Below are 20,966 nucleotides of genomic sequence, written 5' to 3'. Positions count from 1 at the left end.
AGACTTTGTTTCTTAAATGTTAAAGAATAATGTGAACTATATAGGCAGACAGCTTACTAAAAACAACTTTTATTATAGAAAAGGAAGTTTTGAAAGTCTACATTCCTTTCTCATTTGATTTCTAAATGCTTTAAATAATGCAGTTATTTTCAGTTTATATCTGTCTCACAGAAAAGGTATTATCATATAAATAAGTACTTAAGTTTTAATAGGAACTACTTGTTCAACTCAGTGATTTCTGAAAAGCACTGCAAAATTGTGTACATCTCCAACTTAAAACCATGATAGATAGCAAGCTAAAACAGGCAGAATTTGATTGTAGATTGGGAGCTAGTTGGCATTCTTGGTTTTGTAATTAGAAACTGTCTTGCTAGAAACATGTTGATGATTTTATTTAATTTTTAATTAAAAATTACTTTTGTTTATTACACATGGACATGTAGGTGCCATGGTGTGTGTGCGTACAGGTTAAAGTAAAAATTCCAGTAAGTTCTGTCCTTTCACTATGTGGATCCCAGAGATTGAACTCAGGTTTCCAGGCCTGGCAACAAGTAACTTTACCCATGGAGCCATTTTTTGCTGATCTGGAATATTTTCATGATCTTTTGAATAGTCCATGGAAGGTAACAGGGATATTAGTCTCCACTTCAGCCCTGGCAACTTCACTCAAGTCTTTGGCATTCAGAATCAGGAGGTATGCAGGCTTTTGTCCAGCTCCGGGGCTCACCACCACGCTCAGAACCACACCTGTTAATTAAGGCAGTTTTGAAATTTTGAAATCAGGTCTTAAGATTATTTGGCATTGAGATTATATAGATAGTAAGGTGGTATTACATTAACAAATATAGAAAACCATGTGACTTAGCTTGTTTTGGCTCGTCAATTACCTGTCTGTATGACCACTTGAAGGAGTGCTCTAAACTCTTTCTTCCTGGCTAGCACCACCCCAGGAAGGGGCTGACCTTGTCTTAGTCTCTTACAGCTGTAACCACAGTATCTTAGTACAATGACCAAAGTACGAACTCATCAATGTTGACTAAATTAGTGGATTTGTGTTCTTATCTGTAGTATAAGACTACAGTCTTTGTTCTATTTACTAGAAAAAAGTTATGATGAAGTAAAAATGTATACTTCAAAACTTTTAAAGCAGAAGAGTCTGTTATAATTATATTTTTCAAGACCTATATGTAAGTTTACTTCTTTCAGACAAAATGAAAACATACCTTTTACACTTTTGAATTGTGGGAGGCCAGCTGGGAGACTGGCTCCCACATTTTACCCCAGGGTACTCTTGAGGAGAGAGGGATAAGAGATTCAGATAGAAGGATAGAGGGGAGAGAAACACAAACATAGGATAGCCTTGTGAGAGACTGGATCCCTATCCAACAGCCCCTTCTGTCTCTTCTAAAGGGCTATTTATAGGAATGCCAAGGGGTGGAGCAAAAGACCTCCCCCCAGCACAGCCAAGTGCAGACCCTTTCCAATCACTGGTAACCACGCACATGGTCAAGTAATCCTCTAATACAGTGCTGCTAGGTAAAGCAAGCTCAGATCTCACTAGGAAACCTTTGTGGGCCTCCACATTGAATGAGTGGTATGAATGTAAAAACTATATGTCAGAAAATGGCCCCATAATTATTTATTTCATTCTTCTACAGTTTCCCATATTTTAATAAATTAATCATTCAGACTATAATATTTCCCTATCCTTCCTTGCATTGATTTTTAAAAGTCATTTTGTTATTTTTATGTGTATGAGTGTTTTGCCTGCATGAATGTCTGTAGACCTGTATGTCTGGTACTCATAGAGGCCAGTAGAGGGTGCTGGATCACCCGAGTTATAGCTGGTTGCGATCTATAATGTGGGCACTGGGAATTGAACCCAGTCTTCAACAAGAGCAGTGCTCTTAAACACTGATCCAGCTTTCTACACTCCCTATCATTAATGCTTAATTGAGACTGATGCTATGCAATGCAGTTTTTCAATTATATGTGGAGGCTCTGAATTCTTTCTTAGCCCCGACTTATTAAAACAAAGAAACAAACAAACACTAGAGTTCCAGAGCTGCACATTCATTGATCTGCTAGAATATTCTATTTCTCTTATTAGAACTCTATCTGCTTTTTTAGAAATATATTTTGGTCAGGAAAAGCAAATACCTATAATTCTTGCAGTCACACCCTTTTCTCATCCCTTCCATTCAGAGCTCCACTATGACACAGAAGGTGTTTTGCTGTTGTTGTTGTTGTTTGTTTGTTTGTTTGTTTGTTTTTTAATATTAGCAATCAACAAGACCTGACCACAAATGAAAGTCACTTTCAAAGGAATTCAATTCTTGAGTGCTGTACCATTCACAGTTTAAGAATCACTTTTGAAAAATAGCAAATAATCAGCCTAAACCCTTTCCTAATAAAAAACACACGAGTTTCAGCACAAAGAGAAGTTCAGACACATGAATTAATTTCATTACCATCATCCTCTTCCAGGGCTTCTGGATGAGAAACAAAGATGGGTTCAGATGGGTAAGAATCTGGCTCTTGCCACATCCAGATTTCTTTAGTTTTGACATTCAGCTTACAGAGCTGCTTGTGCCCAAGAAAAAGCAATTGGTTAATTAATGAGTTGCTTTACTTGACTAGCACATGACTCAAAGTTCTATTGGGTGTTAGTAAGGTGTTTCATTACCTTGTCTGGGACAAAATGATTCAACCCAAGTCCATACGCATAGGTATAAGGTTTTCCTCCATATTTCTGATAGTTGATTTGAGGAAATTCAAAGGCTTCAAAACGGAACACAGACATAGGAAAACTCAGTCTCTTTAAGTGGAACATCTGTTCCCTTCTCAGTGATGTTTTCTCTATATTATCTTACCTTGACGGGGCCCTGAAAAGAGAACCTCAGGTTCCAGCCAGATGGTCTCATCACTGCACAGAATTGCTGTGGCAGTTGTGTGGGCAAGTGTGACTAAATTCCTGCCTGTGTCAGCCTTAGGAAGAAGATAACAGAGACTTCAGTGAGCAGGGAAGAAACTCCAAGCATCTGTAAATGCAGACTTCTTAAATTTTTCCTCCTCTTTCAGAGGTCATCATGCGGGGAGTAATAACAAAACAAAAAGCAGTCTAGGAGCCTGGCTACTGTATCAGATTTGAAAATCTCTCAGGTGCCATATTGGTAGGCTATAAGTAACCCACTGGAAACATGTTGTTTAGGGTTAAATGTCTGCCTCTACTTGAACGTGATAGCCATATTGATTAGCTTAAAATCCTGGATAATGGTCTTAGATTCAGAAAAGGTGGCATGTGACACTGTCCTTTCCTAAAACTCCATTCTTCTATGTAGCCAATCAAACAGGCAAATCTGTTTCTTAACAATTTACTTACTTGTGTGTGGAGGGCCAGCTCCCACATTTATTTACCCCATGGACTCTTGAGGAGTGAGGTATAAGAGATAGAAATATAGAAGAGAGGGACAGACAGAAACACAGGATAGCCTCGGGAGGGCCTGGGTCAAAACCCACCAGCCCCTTCTGCCTCTTCTAAAAGGCTTTTAAAGGAATGCCAAGGGGTGGAGCAAAAGACCTCCTCCCAGCAGAGCCAAGTGAAGACCATCCTAAACACCTAGTAACTATGCACGTGGTCAAGCCATCCTCAAATGCAGCCCTGCTGCATAAAGCAAGCTAAGAACTCACTAGAAAACCTTTGTGGGCTCCCACACTGTGTGCTAGGTACCATGCTAGGTGCCAGGAGGGCAAAGGATATTTAGGGATTCTTCAAATGTCTATAAATTCTCTATTACAAATACAATTAGCATGACTGAAAACATCTTGGTCATGTGATTACTTCATGAGCACTTATTGAGCATCTTCTGTAGAACATGGATTATATTAGGTGTTGGGGAGACAGCTATAAGAAGGGCTGAAATGGCCACGTGGCATGTGAATGTAGAATTTGAGAAAACACATGAAAGCATTACAATCCAGGACTTTTGTAATGCTCTAGGACAAAGGAGAACATAGGTAGCACTTGCTTGTGGGTAGGAAGGACAGAGTATTACAGTGGGCTCAGAACATAAGGCAGTTAGTGTGTCCATGTCAAGTGGGCGGAAGAAACTTTCTGTCTGTTTTAAGGAGTCAAAAAGACAAGGCCTAAGAACAACCTGAAGTTGAAATTTGACTTCAGATTAAAACAAGAACATGATTTTAAAACTCAGGAAGAAACAAGGACTGTCCAGGGAGTAAGGGTGATATAGACCTAGTTAGCATGCTAGGAAATTGTGAATAAGCAGGTATGGCTAGAAGATTGTACCTGTGACAGTGAGAAGCAGAAGTTTTGAAACCCTGGTAAGACTGGAAACTAAACCAGAGAAAGCCAGACTGTGGGGCTGGAGTCACAGTCTGGAAGCATTGAGATGTCTTCCTGCTTCTACCCATTCAAAGTTTCTGAAGGCTCGGAAGTTTAGGAAAGGTGACATGGCTCCATTCAGGAGATGAGTAAGGAAGAGAGCAATTGAGGAAAGGTCAGCTCAGAAATGGCTAAAAAGATATACACATACAATGGTAAAGCCAAACTGAGTGAAAAGGAAAATGGGACTGAGAACATGAAGGAAAGGCAATAGAAAAGTGATGACACCATACATAGAACTATCATAATGACATCCAACATACACTGTCAAAGGAGCTAGAAAATCAGCCAAATAGTCTCTCACATCTTCTTTTACCACTGATCTGAATACAGAACAGTGATACATCACCATGACAATGTTAATGAACAGTATCAGCAGTTTTTATTTAGATGCCAGACACTGTGCAATGCATTTGGCATGGACCATATACATTTAGTCCTCATAGCAGTCCTATCTTTCCCCCATTTTACATATGAGGAAATTGAGCCTCAGATGAAGCCCTATGGCAAGAGCACAGAGCTAGGGTGTGCCTCCATCCCAATTTTAAACCACTTGCTTGGCCAGAAGCTGACTTAGGATCCCAGACCCATGGAGAAGTCACATAGGATCTTAGGGACTCAATTTGTTCATCAGTGAGATGAAGCTGTCCTCAGAGAAAATTAAGGGTTTTGAGGAAGGACTGCTGTGAAAAAGTAGATTAAAAAAATATATAGTTTCCGAAGAACAACCAAGATGTCAACTTCTTGAGGATAAAGGTAATTATTATCTTCTAGCTAGGACACATGCAAATGACATGTAGTTATATTGTCAAATAGAAAAACTACTAGGCCTGATTTTTAAAAAGACATTTATCTCTTCACATGTGCATATAATGATATTCAAACATATGTACACAGCTCTTTAAATGATTGCATGAAGACAGTAGGAAACACTCTTGGATGTATTTTACACTCTTCTAGGTATTGAGGGGAATTTCCCAGGAGCAGTGAAGCTTGTGTTCTATTTGGAGATTAACAAATACACTTAATAAGGTATACAGTATAGCGTGAGTTTAGGAACAAAAAATAGAAGAGAAATCCAATGTGTGAGGGAATTTGTGGGTTGAAATTTTAACACGTGATCTTAGTAGGCCTCTTTGTAAAAGTGGCATTTGATACAAAACTCTTAGACGAGGAAACCTGCAATGCATTCAGGCAGGAAGAAAAAGAAACAAAACAAAACAAAAATAAATCTTCCAAAGAAAACAAAAACTGCCCAAATCTTGGAGAAGAATGATGCTGAGTATGTTCCAGAAGCACCAGAGATCAGCATGGTGGTAATTAAGAGAGCTTTGTGGGGAGCTAGTGGGTTTAGATTGTGTAAGGCACATGGGTTATAGTGAGGACCTGGGCTTTCACTGTGGATAAATGAGGGGAAGCTACAGAGAGTTTTGAGTAGACAAGGAACACACTGTGATTTATTCTTAAAGAAATCCCTCTGGTTACTATGCTGAGTGTAGAGTCGGGTACTTGTTTTGTAAATGTGGGTAATAGTGAAAGATTGGACTCAGCAAAACCAGTTTGTTTTATAGTAGTCCAATCTTGAGAAAATGATTCTAGCTAGACTGATAACACTGGAGTCAGTGAGACAGGGTATATGGAGTTGACAGTTTCCTGGTGAATGGTGTTTGAAAGTGAGAGAGGCATTGAGCTCAGCACCTTGGTATCTAATCTGAACAATTAAAGGTTGGTATTGTCTCAGAATGTGTGAAATTGTTATAGGTTGGTGCACTTTTTGGTAGGGGCAGATAAGAAATTCAGGTTTTGTTGCTGAATATTAAATGGAAAAGTAGAGGTGGTGGTTATCTTGAATCTTGAGATTCAGAAACAGGGAGAGATGTTATGCAGGCTACTTTAAAATTAAAATAATATGTCAAAGCAGTGAGGACACAAAAAGATAGTATGGGAGCCAAAGACTGAGTTATAGGGCCTTCCAGCGAAAGGAAGGTATAGTGGTAACTTGTTGAGGTAAAATGTGTTGAGAGGACTTGGTGAGGATATTATGTGTATTAATTATGGTTCATTAAGAATATCAGTGAAGGATAATCTGAGAGGGAGAGAGGGAGGAGGAGAATTGCTGGAGTGATGTATCTACTGCAAGGATAGAAAGATTATTTCTGTTTAGGAAGATATTCAGGATATAGGTATGGTGCTGGTGGGTAGTATATGAGGCAGCAGGAATCTGTGATTCTTTTCTGGTTAATTTGTTTCAGATAAAGAAAAAGCACCATCAATATTCCACTTGAAAGTGGGGTAGGAGGTATAAAAGTGAGGAGATGAGGTGGAATATTTAACTAGCAAAGTAAAACCATATGTGAAGTTAGGAAATGAAGCAGTAAGATTTGTGGTCAGACATTTAAAGTTGAACCAATTAACATGATTGTGTGTTTGCAGCACTTAAATTTAGACTCAGAGGTACAAATACAGAGAGGATAGATAATCTAATTGAACTACAGTATGATTTTTGATAAAGAGGTTAAATAAATGATAATCTACAAGGATGTTCATAATCATTGACCATGAAAGATAAATCGATTGAAAGGGGAAAGTGAAATTTTCAGGGTAATAAAGGATAGTAAGTGATATGTTCAATGGAAGGAAATTTATAGTAGAAGTGATAGGTATCAGGGCAGGTAATATTAAAATATAAAAGGTACAGCTAGAGCATGGAATGAATGGAATTGAAAGAGCATTGACATTGCAGAAGAGCATTCATATTCTAAAAGGGATTATAGCTTCAGACTGTCTACTGCCCAATCTGTTCTCCATGCCATTGCCAGAGGGACCCATGTCATATACACATCTCACACCATTGAACTCCCTAAGTGAGCCCTTACCAATTACATGCTACCCAGAGTCTGATAAAGCCCCTGTACAGTCTCACTCCAATCCATCTTTCCAGCTTGTAACTGGAGCTTTTCTCCCTGCCCGCTGGTACCCAAATAACCAGTCAGAAGCTTAATATTAATTACAAACTGTTTGATTTATGGCTCAGGCTTACTGCTAACTAGCTCTTTTATCTTAAATCAATTCATTTCTATTAATCTCTGTATTGCCACGTGTCTCGTGGCTTTACCTGTGTTCCATTACATCTTGTCCCCCCACCCTCAGTACTTAGCATCTCCCCTGACTATGCCTTCCTTCCTTCCTGTACCTTTCCTTGGATTTCCTACCTGGTTATAACCTGTCTTACCATAGGCCAGAGCAGCTTCTTTATTTACCAGTGGCAGTAACGGATATTCACAGCATACAAAAAGACCATCCCACAGCACCAGCCTCTTCTCTGCTCATAATGAAGCATCCCAGGGACTCTGTTATACATCTATATTAAGTCCTGTTTGCTTGTTTTTTTGTAAGACTCTTTGCCTTTGCAAAAGTTCTTTTTCCTATCTACAGAGCCCAATTTCACCCAACTATCATTCTTTATCAGCTTACTTTTATTAAGCATGTTAAGATATGCTTAAAGGCAAGATGATCACCTTCTAGCAGGGTTTGCTTTCCTTTGCCTCTCATTTAAGTCTTTATCTTAGTGTATCTGCCTCAATTCCTTTTGTCCAAGCAGGAGCACATGGATAGAAAAAGTATGTTATATGTTCATGTGTTTACATAAGATATATATATATATATATATATATATATATATATATATATATATATATACACACATGTATATATATATATATTTCTTGATTTTGACTGGTATTTCTAGTTCACTAAAAATTCTGGATGTTTCTGATATTATTCTGAAACACTGAAGAAAGAGTCCAAAGTGTAGAAGTAAAGAGATGGTTGTGTGGGTTCCAGAAAGCCAATCCTCCAAACATTCATAAGAACTATGTTTTCTATTCTAGATCTGTCATTCTTTCAGTCACAAAGTCCCTTTAAAAGTGTACTTTCTTAATGGTAGTATAGACCCACTGATTCCTACTGTATTTCATAGACGGGTAATAGCAGGTTCAGAGTGAGCTTCCCTCCAAGTCACCTTGTCTACTTAAGCAGAGTCTCATAGTTGCCTTCAAACTTTTCATTTCCAAAGGAAAGACAAAGTTTTCACATCACAGAGGAAGACATGCCTGGAGCCCAGAAGACCTTTGTTTCAGATGCCATCTACTCTCCACATTATTAATTTTTTTCTGAAAATCACTCCTCCTTTATAATGTTCACAGATCCCTACTTTCTTTTACCTTATCAGGAGAATATTTAAGACTCAACTTTGAGTTTCATGATTTTTTAAGGGTTCTTATATATATGTTAATAAATTTGAATGCTATTCTCTTGCCAGTGTGTCTACTGCATTTATTTCAGTTACCAAAACTCTAGAGGAATATTCTGAATTCCTTCATAACTATCTAACATCATTATTATTTTTGTTGTCTAATGGGCATCTTCAGATTTATAGAAAACCAAATTTCCTTTGTCAATGAACTGAGTCCTTACAAGAATGCTTTCTGATCTTTCATTCTCCATAATTTAAAATTAATTAGAATATTTATAAAACTGACAAAGGATTCTAGGAATCACTGGAACTATAGTCATTGAAATATGCTTTCAAGGGGATTTTGTGACTGAAAAAGTCACAGATTTAGAATCAAGAAAATTATATCTCATCTGTGTTCTATGGAAATCGTCTTTTCTAAATCACAGCATTTTTTTCAGCTTCAGTTCCCTCATTTGTATAATGAGAGATTTAGTTAGTATTTTTAAAGCTTCTCTCAGTTCTGAAATTTCAAGTTTATATGTATAAACATAACAGTTTCCAAAAGAGATGAAACACACTTTATATGTGAAATCCTTGTAAAGGAAGTTACCTTGTTAATTGTCAAAGGAAGTACATATCTCCTCACTTCAGGCTGAGGAGCCTTCATGGCATTTCTTTTCACTTCTTCCCAGTTCTCACGCAAATTGGCTAAATATAAGTAATTATAAACAAATTCAAACCTGTGAAAACAAGAAATCAAGCATGAACACAATTACAAATAATTTGTCTTGTTCTGTTTTGAAGCAGGGTCCAATGTAACACAGGCTGGCCTTGAACTTAAGATCTTCCTGTCTCTTCCTCCTAAATGCTGGGATTTAAGGCATGCACCACCACATCTAGCCAATTACAATTTTAGAGGTAATTCATGACTTTGAAAGCACATATGTCTGGTTGTTATTTAGGCCACAACCCAGACTGCTATAGATAAAAAGAGTTTCAGAACCACTTCCTTCTCCTATTCACTGAGGGGAAAATTAAGAGGTCTGCCTCATGGATATGTTGCAGTAAGAGCAGCCTATATAATTGTTGTTTTGCTTCATTGTCTCCACTCTGTGTCTTTAGGAATCAATGCATTTTTAATTTATTCTCTAGCCTGAGAATAGCATGTCTGCTTCTCTTATTCAGAATGACGGAGGGAGGGTTCAAGGCATCTTATAGAGCTTGTGCAGTTTAAAGATACTTTCCAAGTCACAGAACCTTCTATTTTCAGGTCTGGTTCAGATCCAGTTGGTTTTTACTATTTAGTATAGTTCTGATGTTCAGTCTATTTCTGATTTTCTAAATTCTGATCATTATCAGTTACACTCTTTACTATTTCATACCACTCCCCTTTACCCCCTTTCACATTAAACAACAAGGGCTTGCACCTCTATTAAAGCATTTTGTTTCCAGAAGAAACTGGACATAGGGCATTTATCCAACATATTTTCTTACCCTTTCCAGCAACAAAGATCCACAATCAGAAACCCATTGTCTTCGTAAGTATTGATATGATGAAAGAGATTGAAAGGAGAGGTCCTGTATTTATTATTGAAGTATTTTCTTCTTTTTTTGTCAGCAACATGAAGCCAAACCTGGAAAAGTAGGAAAATATTTTGATAAATTTATAAAAAAATAAAATGTTTCCCTCGGTATCACAACTTAACAAATGAATAAATGAATCAGACATACCCCCATGCTTTCATTGGACTCAAAACAATCCATGTAGTTCGCTCCCCAAAGACTCCACGAAGAAAGGAACTTGAAAAGATTAATTTTGACTGGAGTCTCCACAAAAACAATATAGTTTGGAGTTAGACCAAAACTGTTCAGAAACACAAATGGGCTTGTAAATGAGAGGGCCAGTTCTCGGTTACAAAGAAATAGGTCTATACAAGGTATATTTAGTTACTCAGACCTACAATACTTATATGAAATAATTAGCTTTAAACTTAAGTTTTCTACAAGAAACTGTCCTGATCATGTAGACAAAGGATAAATTTAAATTTGAGCCATTCTTTGAATTACCTGTGTACATAAGATGGCTTGAACCGATCACTGCAGGGGAACTGTACAACAATCTCTGACTTGTTTATTGGGTCTTCCTTGTCTGAAATAAAGTGGTTTTAAAGGCTTTTGATCATCATCATCATCTTCTTCCTCTTCTTCATCATCATCATCATATTTAAAACAGCTTATACAAGCAAAAGTACATTTTCAGATGTGGATCTTTTTTCAGAGCTTGTTTTCATCTCCTCAGTCACTGGGCTATCTTAGTGGAATCTTAACGTTGTTAAGGGGGTTTTGAGTAAGGGGTGGTTACCTAAAGGTCTCACTAAGTTCCTTTTGGGGTAAAGAAAAAAATTTGTACATCTTACAAAGAAGATTCACTCAAGAAAGTGAAGTGACAGTTGGAGAGCAAGGAGCCATCGACATACTGTCAGATAAAAAACTGCAGCAGAGGACAAGAGAGTGCAGCTGAGGGCCCTGGACAGAAAGTCACAGGTACAGCCCTGAGGGCATCTGATGGGATGGAAGTAAGTTACAGATTGACAAGAAAACAAAGATACACCAGCCACAGATCGAATTAAAGAACAAATACCCCAAACTTAATTTTAAAAGACAAAATTGCTCCTATTGAGGGCACAGGAGAAGTTCACTTTTTATAAGCTCTTGGGGGTCTCCTTCCCTCAGGCTTCCCTCTCTTTTCTGATTGGTCCTAGCCCAGGTATCCTCCCTTCAATAGGCTCTTTTCCTTTGGCCTATCATTTACAGTCCAAAACAGTTTCTGTCTCTTCCAAGGAGGGGGAGCTTCCCCGACCCTGGAAGCACCAAGTTGCTCTTCTTTAAGAGGCCCATCTTGTTTCTCAGATCTGTCCATATTCTGCTGACTTCTCTTCACTGTGAAGATACCCTAACCTAGGAAAATCCTAACAGCAGCAAATTTTTAAAATATGCATAAGGAAGAGTACTATGGCGTCACATCTTAGAACAAGTGGAAGTCAGGTTTAAGTCCAGAGAAGTAAATCAGTATTTTAGTGTGGGCAAAACCCCCTCATAGTATTGCAAAATTCCTTAAAACCGTAGTATGGATGAGCGATAGCAACAGTTCTGTCCAATAAGTATTATGCATACTAAAGTTCATGCATGAGAAAATAATACAAATGACTTCTTAAATCATGGCAATGAACTCACTCCCAAAATTTCTCAGTCTACCCAAAGAGGAACTCAATATTTTGCTTGGTATATGAATAAGTGCTCAATAAATGTTTCATAAATATAAATTCAAATGACATTTAAATACACATATGCACTAGATCTTGAAATATTGTAGAATAGAACTTAGTTCCTTGTTTTCTGGATTTTAAAGCCATCATTGTCTATTGTCCTGCTTCTGGACCTTAGTCATCTAGAAGGATAGGAATGAGATCAAGTCTTATCAAGCCCAATAATAATCCTGATACTATAGTCTGTACCCTATATTTCCAGTATTTTTGAGTGACTCACTTGCTTGTAGTGGAGGGATCTTAACAATGTTGTAGGCAACTGAAAAATTTTTCCCAAAGCAGTTGCCAATATTGTAAACAGTTCCATCACTTTCAATATGTGGATGAGCAGTGGCACCATTGACTGAGACATAGTTGCAAAGATCAACCTGTGGAATGAGAAATAAGTCTTGGGGGTCCTGTCAGCTTCAGTTGTACACTATGAGCAGGGCACTGGGTATAGTATTGATGTTGAGGTTGTCAGTAAACTAATGGCAGGATATCCAAACTCCTTTCTTCTATCTCTTTGAAAAAAAATTACATTAATGTTATTTATAGTCCTGAATTCCATGACTGATCTCCTTTGTACTCCCATTTCCAAGTAAACATTTTAAAGTATAACTGCTTATATAATTTCTTTAAGCAAAGACTTTCAATAACTTTCCATCTGGAAAACAGTTTATTTCAAATTTCTAGCCTATTATTTAACCTTTCAGATTTACCCAACAGTGTGCCACGGCTCGTTTTGAAACTACTTACACTTCAAGATGACTAGTTCTCAGTTTAAATATTGCTCCATACCTGAAATATCTGAGCCATTTTTGAATTACAAAGTGATCAAAGACATTTCTGGTATTTAGTAGACAAGGTCAGGACCATCAAGCCTCTACAGTGTATGGGACAGCCCTACAGTGAAGGGCCATCTTCTGCCCAAAGCTTCCACAGAGAACTGTGACAGGTCTAGGTTAAAAAGATTATTCACAGTCTCTGCAAACATATCCCTTATTTCTCCATCTCTGTATCTTTGATAACACAACCCCTTATTCTAGAATGTTTTTTTGACCAAATTTACTGAAGCTATATGTATTCAGAAAGTATATGAGTTCAAACTTTGATCCCTTTCTCCACCCTAAACATGAACCTTGAGACATATTTCTGTATCTGCTTTCCTTAGGTTTACATTTTCTTAAAAGATTCACCACATTATGAATCCTTCTATTGGGTGCCTCTTTGATTTCCCCATCTAGAGGTTAAGCTTGCTAAAGACAAGCACAATACCTTGCAAAATATGTTAACACGTATTGGTTGAGACTGTGTGTCTATTTTAAGATATAGTCATGAAGACTGCATAAGTTCTCAGCAAAGTGTGTCATTTTCTAATATTTTGGTTAATACTATTCCATTTAAAATACATCTTTATTTCTAATAAAAAGTGTCTACAAAGGACAAACTGGTACAACACAGTTGCCTAGAACCATCAATGGCAGGTTTTCAATATTAAAAGGTATAATTTTGAACACTGGTATTTATATCTTATAGGTCAGAGACAGTGCTGTGTTACTCATTGATATATTCCTTGTATCTTACAAAAGTTTTTGATACATGGAAAAGTCTCAGAAAATATTTGTGTTACAACTGAACGAATGTTAGCTGTTTTAAGTGGTTTCCTCGCTTCTATGTAAGTATTTAAAATGCCATAATTAAGAAGTAAATTTTACCATCCATATGTTATATGTCTAGCAGTTGGTGACCAGCAAGAAGTTGAAACTTAATCTGCCTCATGTTCTTTCTGTTGAATTTATCCTAATGTTTTAATTCCCCGTTCCCAATTTTATGTGCTTGGGCAATATTCCTTGAGTACAGCCTCCTACCTGCTTAATTGTCTCCAGGGTCTCTGGGTTAATTTTTGTAATAAAGTTGGTCTCTGTACAGGCATAGTAATCTTCTCCCACTGGGTAGATATTTACAAGGGCATTGTCAGTAACCTCCACTCCTCGAAAGTAAGAAAAAAACCTACAGAAGTAAATGATTTTTCCAGTTCAATAACTTTTAAGTTACATGAATAAAAAAGGGCTGATATAAAATGCAATTTGGTTTTATTAACCTGGAAAATATATTCTTGCAGGGGTCTGGGAAAGCACAGGTGCCAAATTCTGTTATGACAATCCTCTTCTCAGTCATTGCCCGAACATAAGCATCAGTACGGATGAATCTGAAGGACATTGAGAAACAAGGAAAGGATACATTCATACAGGACACGTGAAAATACTCAATGTGTTTTCATCAAATTGAAAACATGAACTCAAAAAGAATAAGGAGAACCATCAGCTCCTTTTATTGGGATAACCAAAAAAGGAATGAGTTTATTTAAATTGAGTCCTCTAAACCTAACTGTGATTGATAGGGAAACTGAGGTGCCAAAAGTTAAGTGGCTGATATATGTGATTACAACCATGGCCAGAGTTAGAAAAAGTGAATGTGTCATATCATACCAGAACCCCACAATGTGGTGGGTAGTTTTCATCAACTTGACATAAACTAGAGTTTTCGGGAAAAAGTGAACTTTAATTGAGAAGATGCCTCCATCTTCCTCCAACCCTCCAGATTGCCTATAGAAATACATGGGACATTAATTTTTTTTTTATTAATGATTGATGTGGGAGAATCCAGCCCACAATGAATAAGTGGTAATAGAAAGCAGGCTGAAGGCTGGAATGATGGTTCAGCCATTAAGATCATTGGTCGCTCTTCCAGAGGACTTGGATTCAATTCCCAGGACCCATGTGGTGGCTCACAACTGTAATTCCAGAGGATCTGACACCCTCTTCTGGCTTCTGCACACAATGCATGAATGTAGTACATAGATATACAAGCAGGCAAACATAAACATGAAATAAAATTTCCAAAAACTTTTTTAGAAAGAAAGCAGAGAGGGGCAAAGAGGAGGAAAAGGAAAAGAGAGAGAGGGAAAAGACAAGGAAGGAGAGAGAGAGAGAGAGAGAGAGAGAGAGAGAGAGAGAGAGAGAGAGATGCAAACCAATAGGCAGTATTCTTCCATGGTCTCTGCTCCATTTCCTCAATCATTCCTGACTTGGCTTCACATCCTGACAAACTGTAAAGTGTAAGATGAAATAAATCCTTTCCTTCTCAAGTTGCTTTTGGCCATGTTTTTTTTTTTTTTTTTTTTTTTTTTGGTTTTTCAAGACAGGGTTTCTCTGTGTAGCTTTGCGCCTTTCCTGGAACTCGCTTTGGAGACCAGGCTGGCCTCGAACTCACAGAAATCCGCCTGGCTCTGCCTCCCGAGTGCTGGGATTAAAGGCGTGCGCCACCACCGCCTGGCTTGGCCATGTTTTTTATTACAGAAATAGAAAACAAATTAGGACACATGGGTACTTCACACATGTTACTCATCACATTATAGGACACAATGTGCTGGGTTATGTTCCTTTCATTATCCCTCTGACCTTGTGTTTCTCTTTAATTTTATAATTTATTGTATATTTTAAAACTTAGTAATTATTTAATTTTATCTCTTCCACAAGCTGATTGGCTGAGCCATTTCCCAGACTACCTGGCAAATGCTGCCTAAGGTTTGTCACATAAGGGTAAAGTAAGTTCTGATTTTGTGTGTTTATGATGAGGAGTATATATGAATGTATACACGAGAAGGTACACAAAAGCTTTGCCTAAACTTCAAAATTGCTTTGCTAGAAAAATTTATTCTTGGCAGGCCCTGCTTCTTTTTTGTCACTGTTCAAATCCTATTTCCAGTTTCCCCTTACTCTTCCTTTGATGTCTCTTCAAAATGCTTGAAATTCATGGTGACCATACCACTAGCAGGCTGAAACATTCAAATAGGAATCAGGGTATTTACTGTGTTGGTGTGGGGGCTTTTTGAAATGATGGCTTTATCAATAACTATTGTTATTATTATTAAAATTATTATTTCTATTATTATTATGTGCTGTGGGATGTCTTGTATGCTGTAAAAATATGTTGCTGTGATTGATTGATAAATAAACACTGATTGGCCAGAAGCCAGGCAGGAAGTATAGGCGGGACTAGCAGAGAGGAGAAGAATTGGGGGAACAGGAAGATGGAGTATGGGAGACGTCAGCCTGCCATCCAGGGAGCAACATGTAAAGGCAACAGGTAAAACCACGGAACAAGTGGCAACATATAGGTTAACAGAAATGGGCTGAGTTAAGTGTAAGAACTAGTCAGTGGTAAGCCTGAGCTAATGGCCCAGCAGTTTAATTAATATAAGTTTCTGAGTGATTATTTTATAAGTGGTTGTGAGCTCTGTGGTACTGGGCAGGACTGGAGAAAACTCCAGCTACAATTACGTGTATTATATTTGGCCTGCATGTATGTCTGTGTACTACATGTGTGCCTGTTACCCACAGAGGCCAGACAGGGGCATCAGATCTCCTTGGTCTGGGGTTGCAGACAGTGTGAGCTGCAGCTGCCATGGTGTGAGAATGGAATTCTGGGTCCTCTGCTAGAGTAGCTGCTGAGCCATTGCTCTAGCCCTTTAGCCAATAACTCTTGTTAAAAAAATTTTCTGTCTCTGTCTTTCTCTGTGTTGCTCCTCTCTCTACCCCTCCCATGTCTCTTCTCTGTCTCTGTCTATTTCTGTGACATATTTGGTCCCTTCCTCCTTTGTGGCACCCTTTCTCTTTCTCGGTTCTTAAAAAATTTTAAACACTGGTGTGTGTGTGTGTGTGTGTGTGTGTGTGTGTGTGTGTGTGTGTGTGTGTGTGTATGTGTATGTACATGTACACTGGAACATATGCATGTGCCACTGAATGCATACAGAGTTCAGAGACAACTTGCTGGAGTCAGTTTTCTTCTACTATGTGGGAACTAAGCTCAGGTGGTCAGACTTAGTGGCATGTAAGGCTTATCTACTGAACCATCTCACAGGCCACTTTCTCAGATCTTTCTGATGATAAAAAAAATATGAACCAAGATAAACAGTAGTCTAATAATTACAACAGTAACAGCAGCTTTTGCTTCTACTGCATTCTTGCTACTCATTTATGAGTAGATTCTACTATTTCTTTCATTTTATAGATGACAAATAAAAGAATTAAAAGCCAATTTCTTGCCAGAAGTCATCAGTGAAGACAAGCAGTGCCTGGTGGATTCAGGATTTGAAAACAGCCATGTTTGGCTCTGAGCTCTTGAGCCTATCTTGTTTTAGCATATACATGGACCTTGCAGATATACAGATGTCCATAGACCATGAGGAAAGAAGAAAGAAATGAGTTTGGAGGTCTGCTCTGTGTTCAGGAAGATGACAGTTCACACAAGGGGAAAGGCTCCACTGAGATAGGCTCCACTCTGTGAGGACAGCCATGAAACAGTGCTGACTTACCTCCTATGGTATGTGACTTGGCCCTCCTTAAAGTCAAACTTGTGCAAAAGAGCTTGTCCATCAAACAGGTGATAGAAGGGCTCAGATCCAACTTCAAAGAGCCCTGGCCCACATCGAAGGAGACTGCCAGCAAGCCAGAGGGGAATTCTACCTGCAGCAAAGTGAGATAGCAAGTGGTAACACTTACTAGATTCCCCAGGTGCCTGTCCATTTGTCATTTCTCAGCTTACCTTTGGATGGAACATCAGGCTTTCTTATGCAATTTGGTGGACTGAAAAGTAGAGGGAGTAAGGATCAAAATATTATAACTAGGAATGTTGATATGGTGACAGAAATTTTTTTTTTAAATTTTGAGACAGGATTCTACTGCGGCACCTTTGATGGCCTGTACACAGTTTATAGACCAAGCTGGCCTAAAACTCAGATTCATCTGCCTCTATGTCTTGAGAGCTGAGATTAAAGGTGTGCACCACTGTACCTATGTAGAAAAACTTTTTAAATGAAGCAATAGGAATGCTGCGTTTTTAAAATCTAAAACTCCCATTTCTCTTGGGGTGTGAATCAGCACCCTTGATGAAATTCATCGTCTGTGGCAGAAAAGGTACAAGGCTAGGTGTTAGGGTCTGAACTCAGATGAGGAACAATCCTGGGGATTTCCATCTTCCACAGTGAGGCTTGGTCAGTCCTCTTATCACTAGAAAAAGTACAACATGTTTGCTCATTTCTTACCAGGTCTTTGTTTTCAAACAAGTAAGATTGAAGACTACAAATCAAGGTCAATAGCCTACAGGACTAAAAACTGAAAGCATGCACATTTTGATACCAGAGCTAGATTGTTGGCACAACCATCCAGCTGAGGAGCACTGACTTCTCTTTTATAGAGCAGGAATCAGGGAAAAGATTTGCCCAAGCACTGGCATTTCCCATAGCATCCTGTTATAACCAGCAAGGCCTCGCTGAGTCACAAGGGGTCTTCAGACAGAGTTGACGATAGTAGCAGTGACTGCTGTCTATTGCTTACTTGGTGTCTAATACTGGGTTAGTAATTCTACTTAAATTACCTCTTAGTCTTCACAATATCCCCACAAAATAAATGTTGGTCTTTAGAAAGTGAAGGAATTGAGGTAAAAATAATTAAGCTACTGATAGGAACCTCAGATGGTGAAACAATAGGGTTGTAGCAACACTGCCACCTGCAAGTGCTTCTGATGTAATAGGCATGACACCACTTCCTTTCAATGCAAAAACTATCAGACACTTGTCACTAGACTCTCATTTAAGACCTTTGTTGGACAGACACTTATAAGACATTTTCTATATGGTGAGCATTGAACAAGAGACTGTCAGATTGAAGATGACAAAGGTATAGTCTTTATTCTCAAGGAATTTCAGTTAAATAACATCTATCTACACTGCAGAAGTATAGTGGAGGTAAATGAGAGAAGATGAATTCTTATTATTAAAACCTGAAGTTCAAAAACAACATCAGAAGCTATCCTCAAAGCCCTGAATGTCTTAAATTTGTTTTTCCATTTTACTCTTCATTTTTCTTCCAGGTTCAGATCCCTCCATTTTTTTTTAAAATTATTCACTCTGTGTATATGTGTATGGGCATGTGCCAAAGCAAGTATTTGGAGGTCAGAAGGCAACTTGGAGTTGGCTTTCTACATGTGGGTTTGGAGTCAAACTCAGGTTTATCTAGTTTAGTGGCAAGGACCTTTAACTTTACCTGATGAACTGTCTTACCTGCCTCATGTCTAATTTTTTTCCAATGAATTAACAAGTCTTGGGCTAGTAAGAACTCACTAGTTATACTAGAGTTGTATTCAGGTTTATTTGATTTACTTTTACTTAGTAAAACATTTTAGAGAAAGACAAAACAAATGAGCTCCATATTCCCTTTCCTGTATTGTGGAAACAACCAGCACTGAGAGACCTGAATGAATATGAAACCTGAGAAAAATGATCTTGACAAAATAGAAAGATTTCAGAAGAGTTAAACTGTGGTGGCCTGAACCCAGTACTCAGAGGCTAAAGCAAGAGGGTGTCATGTTTTACACTAACCTAGGCTATACAGCAAGACTCCAGTTTAGAAAACACAACAAGCAAGCAAAGATCGGTGAAACTAACCTGTGACATGAGCTGTTAGTGGTGAGGACAGTTCCTCCACAGTTTCAAATAGCTTCTTGTAGCCACCAGCAGGATGTTCAATTCTGAAATGTGGGGGTAATAGAAAGAAGCCTAGGTTTATTCTCAAAGAGTCCCAGGGGTCAGAGGTAGTGCTCTTGGAGAATGGTGCTTTAAGGACACTTTCCAGTTTGGATGCAGCCCAGTCTACTTAGGATTTTATGAGATGCTCCTCAGGCCCTTCCTTTCATGTCAAGGAGAATATCTCTCCTTGATAACTGTGGCCATATGGTTCTAATCCTACTTTCTGCAGTTTTTCATGCTCCTGAAGACATATCAACTAGTCTTGCTGTGCTCACTTCTCTTCCTGAATTGTGACACCCACAAGGTTCTTCTCAAGAATTTAGAGACACACAACTGAGGCATCTCTGACCTTTTCATGGACTCATTGAGGGTCAAGTGCACCACCCTTTATTAGTTCTCATGTCTCTACCAATTCTCAAGAGCTATATACTTTCAAAAAGTAGATCAAAAGATTCAGGTCCTGTACTGTTTTGTGTGGGCCTATTTCTTATGTCTTATCTTTGCTTCTGTTTTATAACTTCTTAAAGTGCAGTCCTGACTAGACCTCCTAATTATAACTACTTTTTATCAATCACTTATCATTAAAAATTTTACAAAAAGAACTTCATATTGTACTTGAGCATTTAAATCTCTCAACACTACAGTAGGGTAAGTAGTATTATAATATTACTTCTGAAGTTGTAAAAATCTTTAAGAATTAAGTAATTTAAACTTAAAAGCATATGTAATTTGCCAAAGACACGCAGGAATAAAATGACCAGACAAGACACAAAGCTTATCTCTGTGTTCGCAACTGCCTTCCAGGCCCATTGCAATTTGTACAGATCTCACCACCATCTGAATGTGAACTTTGTATATTCAGTTCGCTGCAGGAAAAAGTGTCTCCAGCTAGGCCCAAAGGCCTTCTTAAGCAAGCCACCACCCAATACTATCTCTCTAAAACAACCTGAAATACTCCATTTTTACTACCACAAAGGCACAATACAAGCTCTCTCAGAGATACTTACTGGATAGACATTTTCTCTCAGTGAAGACTAGAGAGCTCTGGCACCAGCTTTAGGACAAGGAAACAAATCCTTAGCCAGGGCTTTTTTGTATTCCATCTAATCCCCGGAAGTGCCAGTAGCTCTGGGAATCCTCTCCACCCCTCAGCTGATACAGGGTAACAGAAGTGGCTTTCAGCACTTTAGATGCTTGCACTTTATTTGGACTTGGTGTTTCCATAACAGTGTTTTGGCTGTTTTCCACAGACCTGGATCCTTCCCAAGGACAATGAGAATTGGGTTGGATAGAAAGGAGCTGTGTGGGAACGACATGACAGTCCTGAGCTGACTTCAGTCACCACACTTTTGTGGTGTCTACCTCTGTCCACTAACTCTTTGCTATCATCTTCACCCTCATTCATTTACTCAATTATTTAAAAAAATCTAT

The 20,966-nt window shown here is 38.3% G+C and overlaps 1 protein-coding gene across 2 annotated transcripts; it reads right to left on the bottom strand.

Moving 5' to 3' along the window:
• Positions 1–595: 595 nt before the first annotated feature.
• Positions 596–20,553, bottom strand: Rpe65 (retinoid isomerohydrolase RPE65). 2 transcript variants are annotated; one of them, XM_059265058.1, is made up of 14 exons: positions 20,543–20,553; positions 19,455–19,537; positions 17,325–17,475; positions 14,049–14,156; positions 13,816–13,957; positions 12,186–12,333; positions 10,707–10,788; positions 10,371–10,503; positions 10,134–10,273; positions 9,250–9,379; positions 2,874–2,988; positions 2,687–2,781; positions 2,472–2,583; positions 596–747 (listed from the first exon to the last, which is right to left on the bottom strand). In XM_059265058.1, exons 1-14 carry the CDS (start codon positions 20,551–20,553, stop codon positions 596–598), a joined length of 1,602 nt encoding a protein of 533 aa, XP_059121041.1. The 2 variants fall into 2 exon arrangements, with proteins under 2 accessions (XP_059121041.1, XP_059121043.1); XM_059265060.1 differs by lacking the exon at positions 14,049–14,156.
• Between the last annotated feature and the right edge of the window lie 413 nt (positions 20,554–20,966).

This window comes from Peromyscus eremicus, chromosome 6 (assembly GCF_949786415.1).
Source record: "Peromyscus eremicus chromosome 6, PerEre_H2_v1, whole genome shotgun sequence".
NCBI classification, from domain to species: Eukaryota; Metazoa; Chordata; class Mammalia; order Rodentia; family Cricetidae; genus Peromyscus; species Peromyscus eremicus.
This window is presented reverse-complemented; position numbering and strand designations above follow the sequence as displayed.